Genomic DNA, 6,072 nt, shown 5'->3' on the forward strand with positions numbered 1-6,072 from the left:
AGATCTACGTCCAAAAGCCAACCAACTGCAATGAAGCAGTAACGATAATAATTATAACAATAATGATGTTACATAATTATACTGAAGACACCGCTAAATAAAAAAAAACAAAAGCTGGAATAAACAATATTGATAAAAGGAATTGGATGGACAGAAATTAGATTCACAAAATGGCAAGATTCGAGATGAAATGAATTATGTTGCTCTGAATGAGCGATCGCTGACGATGATATCATTATTTGATATTGAACGTGAAGCTGATTTCTAATGACGAGAATAATTGTTAACCTAATTGTGTGATAGATAAACAAGTTTCATCCGGCGTAAATAAAAGTTTAGCTGTTGTGAAAGCTTCAAATCAATCAATGATCCTCAGATTTTAGATCAAGAGATAATATAAAAAAATTGAGGTTTTTAATATAATTTTATTTAATTTTATTATATATTTATCTTTTTTATCATTTAATTATAAAAAATTAAAATCTACAAATAATTAATTGTAATTTTAAATACATAAATACATTACTGTAATATATCTGTTTTACGATTTAAATCGTATTATTTTATGTATGAATAACTATTAATACTTACAGTTAGCTTTCAATATTTATTTAGCAATTTTCAAAATAAAATTTGAAAGTTATTTGTAAAATAGAAAAAATCTGAGGACTATTGAAGCACATATTATGTATAGCATATTATAATATATACATATACGAATCGCACAGTAGAACGCTTCCCTCCAAAAGTCCATTGCGTAAAAAGTCGGCCTAATTTTTCATCCAAAAAATGATCTTTTACTTAGGATTGCGACAAATTTTGGGCAAGAATAACCCTTTTTGTAAGTTTGCCTTTTGCCTTTCAATGTCGCAATTATAACGCGATGATTAAATATTCTTACTCAATGTTAAACAAACTGTTAGCAAATCACTGAATTAAAGAAAAGAGAATAATAAGGATTAATTAAATCATATGATTTTGATTCACAAAACTTAAGATAATAATCTTTTATTATAGCATATACGAGCAAAATTGACCACATTTTTTTCCGAAATTACACAAAAACATTTAAAGGGTCCGAAAAATATATTCAAAAAGATTAAAAATTTTTAAAAATTAAAAATTAAAAGATTAGTATAAATAAAACATCTTAACGACATCTGTCTGAATTCTCAGATTCCATTGATAGGAGTTATCATCGTCATCGATTGTTCCATCACAGACATAGACGCTTCGTAGCATCGTTTAAGTGACGATGAAGGACGGAGGTTGCAACTCCGAATTTATTTGTGTCTAATTGTCAATTGTGTCAATCTCAATACGATTATTGTTGTGTATGTTTTCGTACAAATATTTTTAGCATTGAAGTTAAATATATTATTAGTTTTACAATCAATTAAATTAAAAATTAATCGATTTTAAGACTAAAAGTTTTTCCGCTTTTTTATCACTCTAACATATTCAATTATTAATAGATTTTATATTATTACAAAAATATGAAAAAAAATTGTTTATATTTAATTTAATTTATAATTTTTATTTTATTTTATTTTCTCTATATACAGTCATTTAAATTGTAGAGAAAGTTTTATTGAATAATGTCAGCTTTCGAGAATGTGTCATATAATCTTAAATAAAATAAAATAGATTAAACAAGAATAAGATAAAATTAAATAGAGAAAATAAAGAAAATAAAAATTATAATGGATGAAAATAAAAATTAATAGATTGAAAAGGAATATTTTAAATTTTAAATGAATAGTAGTACTTGATTTTTTAAATAATTTACTTGCGCGCTTGACTCAAATGAGACAACTCTTATTTCTTTTTGTTTAACAATAAAGACTTAAGCATTCGAAATAAACTCTATCAAAACGGGAATATAGTACGTACATATATGCAACTTACAGCACATAAAAAAATACTTCACAAGCTTACACTGCCCGTCCGAGTTCTGAAGTCGACATGTTTTGTGATTTTCAAAATGTTAGACCGCGTTTCATGTTCATTAAAATACGATTCAATCTAATAATCTATGAAAAATCTCTCCTCATTCTCCGAAACAATTGAAAGCAAAGGCAAATATTACGTCCACATTTTTATTAGCATCTTTATTAATATTATTATATTCGTGTCGATTTGCAATAGTTTATTCACAAGCGTATTTAAGGTATTTATTATAAAATTTGGTATTCTTGATTCACAAACAATAAAATAATTCTATTATGCCATTTTGTTGCGAGATTTATACGTGGAACCTCAAAATAGTAGTCCAATATTAATGCGTCCGAGGAGATGCTATTAGCAGACTAAAAGTGTCGTTTACCTTTGCTACTGAAAGTTGAACAAGGATAGTGCATTCTAATAACATCTCCCCGAATGCATCCTATGATCCTACAATGAAGTATTACCTTCACTTTCCTATCAAATATAGACCGTGTGACTGCGTAAGACTTGCATGAAAATATGTCTTTTCAAGTACAATACCGGAGAAAAGGACATTGCGTCTATAAATCTATGCACTTACAAGGAAAGGTATGGAATTTATATTTCTGAGCAAATATGAAACGGTAGGAGATATAAAAAAAGTTTCCAATAAAAGTTTTATGGTTTTCAATGTACTTTAAAACTGCATAATTACATTTTTTTAATTAAAGGGGGGAGGAAAGATTTCGAAAAATGACATTTACGAAAAATCTGATTATGCAGTTTTAAAGTACATTAAAAACCATAAAACTTTTATTCGAAACCTTTTTTCATATCTCTTACTATTTTGACGGTTATTTACTCAGAAATATAAAAACCGATTTTTCTCAAGAGGGTGTTTCACCCCCTTAATGGTCGAAGAAGCACATATTATAAAAAAATACGTGTCTCTTATTTTGACCTAAACTACAACATATTCAAAGCGCATTAAAATTGAAGAAAGACACTTCCATACCTTTCCTTGTTAAATTGTCACCATGCACGTTATTTGAGAGTAATCTAGCGCATATGAAGAAGGTACTGTCTGCTATTTCGAGGTTCTATTAGTTAATTATGTATTCCCTGTATATGTATTATTTTCATATTCACGAAAATACGCTTTGCTTTTTCTTTTATTTTAATCGAAATGCACTCGATTGTTGTGATTATAATATAGATAAGAAAATGTAGAAAAAAAGGCTAATTGAATTTTTTAGCAAGATATATGCATTGTGAAATATTCTACATCTTTTGCTACCCTTTTCCATTGATAAAAAGTACGTAGGCAAATATTGTGGATGATATTCGTCATTAAGGATACGAGTCTTTATCGATTATAACAAGATAGCTTTTCGTCGCGACAAATTAACGTGCTGGACACGTTGTGCGTTATCTTGTAATTGTGTTATTCTGTAAATGTATGGAAAAAAGTCTACAAATAGAAAGTGGAATACTCTGAAAAATATAATATTATTTCCGACAAAAATCAATTTTGCTAATCTGTTATACAACGTGTCATGAAACAGTGCGAATAAAAAATAGTTATCTATTATAAATTACAATGAAAAAGGAAAGTGAGGAACAAAACAGGATATACAAAACAGAATTGTAAAAAGAAAATATTACATTAATTAAACAATTGCACATTAATTTCCTAGAGAGATGAAAAGATGTTAACTTGAGGTTATTTGAATTTTTTACCATAATTATCATTTAAATATCATATATTTTTTTTCACAGCTTAAATGATATTCTTCTTGTAATATCCTCTTATCTGTCGAGTAATTAAGCATATCTCAAATTTATTTTTATCTTCATTTAATAGTCAACACACCTGGCTAAAAAATCAGTATTAAATTATTAAAGATCAAAATTGAAGAATTTGATCAATCAGAACAAAGAATCAAATACAATCAGAACAATAAATGATTACATGTTAACAAATGTCTTGTTATTGAAACTACCACTTGATGTTATCAAAATCTTGCTTTCCTTACATATAATTAAAGAAATGGGAAAAACATAATGCAATGCAAATTTAATTGAGCTTGTCATGATATATTCATCTCCAATTTAATAAATTTAATTAATTAAATTTGGATATTAATTAATTTTTATCCCTAAACAATGCTACTATATAAAATTAAGAGCATATAATGTGATTACAAATAATAAAAATTTGACATCATATAAATGAACTAAGTTTGCAGCACTTGCATTATCAATTTTCAAATCCTAAAAACAGATCAATAATTCTAAAATTGGATTAAATTCAGGTATCAAAAAACAGGTCCATCATCGTTATCATCTTCACTGCAATAATTTTCACCAGTGTCAAAATAGTCATTTGCATAATCAGTCCCATCATCCATTTCTTCATCTATTTCCTCCTCATCCTTCACACGTTCACTCATTTCCCTTTGCTCGTCTTCGTCCTCTTCTTCCTCTTCCACCTCCTCTGTATCAAGCTGCTGTGTGTTTTCTTTTTTCTCCAATTCAATCAGTTTGTTTTCAATGTCCACTTCTATGATTTTTCTCTTTTTATTTGGTCTTGCACTTTCTTGCTGGATTTTACGCTTTCGCGATAATTGTAATTGTAATTCCATCGGCATTCTGCTCCAGTCATATTTTGATTCATATTCTGATCTATTATATCTTGCGATAGCCTCTTCATAATCTTCACAATATCGTTCAATGTCTTCGTTCAATATAACAGCTTGCACATTGTTTGGCGATTCTCGCATATATTCAGTAAAATCTCTCTTTAACTCTACTAAATAACTCATCTCAGTTGTTATCTGTATTGGTAAAGGCTTATGATCCAGCATGGGATAACTCGGTGATGGTTGCAGAACCGGCGTTGGTAGCATTTCTCCCTTAGAAAAGCCCAATTGCTCCATGGAGAAAGACATACCAGATTTTCCTTTATTGCGTCCAGCCATTTTTATATCTGATGTCCTAATGATATAAAAATATATCATTAATCAATGTTACAAAAATGATTACAACAATACTTCTGAAAATATTTAAGATAAAGCTATACCGAGGGGTTGGCCACTGAGGTAATTTTTGTACAAGGGCTAGGTAATTCAGCGGCAATCCCAGCAAAATTTTGGGTAATCCAAAGTTATTTTTGGTAAATCTAAATAATCTTTAGCGTTAAAATAATTTAAAGTAAAATTTCTTTTTCAAAATTTATTTTTAATTTAAGATATTATTAGGTAATCTTAAGTAATCCGAGGTATAATTTAAGGGTAATCCATATCAAAGGGTAATTTTTGTACATTATAACTGTTAGTGACCAACCCCTCGAGCTATACAAATTTTTTTCTAATGTCTAAAAAATATAACAAAGTATATTTGTAACAAACTTGCTCCAATTAATTTATATTTCTTAAATTGTATGAGTTTTAAGACATAACTTGCAGATTATTTTCTATATCTTAAGAGTTAGTTTTAAGTCCTTTTTTGATGCCAGATTTCCCTCATAGAGAATCTCAACTTACCTCAAATATTTCAGGAATAATTTTATTTATATATTTTAAATTTTCTGCGCTATCAATTCTTTCTTTTCGTTCTTTCTTTCAAGTTCTTCTTGCTTAGCACGAAATAATTCTTTATCATAAATCACTTTTATTACGAGAGAGCAGGAGGGACATGTAACCTCTTTTTCACCGCAGGCTAGTTCGGCGAGAGATATTTGAAATTGATCACCACACGGACATGGATAATAATAAATTCCTTCGTCTTCGTCGTACTCAAAATCCTCAATTTCCACTTCGTCGTAGTAGGTTGATTCTGACATAATGTTTAAATTTACAATCCATATATTTAAGATAATTTAAGGTTAGAACACTTTGAAATAGATGTAAACCCACAGACTTTTATATAATACTAGACTGCTAACTCCTTACTCCTTATGTATAAGGCAGCCACAGACTTCTATATAATACTAGACTGCTAACTCCTTATGTATAAGGCAGCTCTAATTTTATGTACAAACGAGTATGTATGGCATCCCTTTCTGCGCATGCGCTGTGAAGGCGCATGTTGCACGCATGTATATACTAGAGACCCTCTAATAAGAGTCTCGCCATAAGGCAATCT

At 28.8% G+C, this 6,072-nt stretch overlaps 1 protein-coding gene across 1 annotated transcript; it reads right to left on the reverse strand.

Moving 5' to 3' along the window:
- Positions 1-3,657: 3,657 nt before the first annotated feature.
- On the reverse strand, positions 3,658-5,612 carry Polr3g (RNA polymerase III subunit G). The gene is made up of 2 exons (XM_072896885.1): positions 5,472-5,612; positions 3,658-4,923 (listed from the first exon to the last, which is right to left on the reverse strand). The coding sequence occupies exon 2, from the start codon at positions 4,905-4,907 to the stop codon at positions 4,245-4,247; it is 663 nt and encodes a 220-aa protein (XP_072752986.1). The 5' UTR covers positions 4,908-4,923; positions 5,472-5,612; the 3' UTR covers positions 3,658-4,244.
- Positions 5,613-6,072: the final 460 nt, after the last annotated feature.

This window comes from Anoplolepis gracilipes, chromosome 7, assembly GCF_047496725.1.
Source record: "Anoplolepis gracilipes chromosome 7, ASM4749672v1, whole genome shotgun sequence".
Lineage (NCBI taxonomy): Eukaryota > Metazoa > Arthropoda > Insecta > Hymenoptera > Formicidae > Anoplolepis > Anoplolepis gracilipes.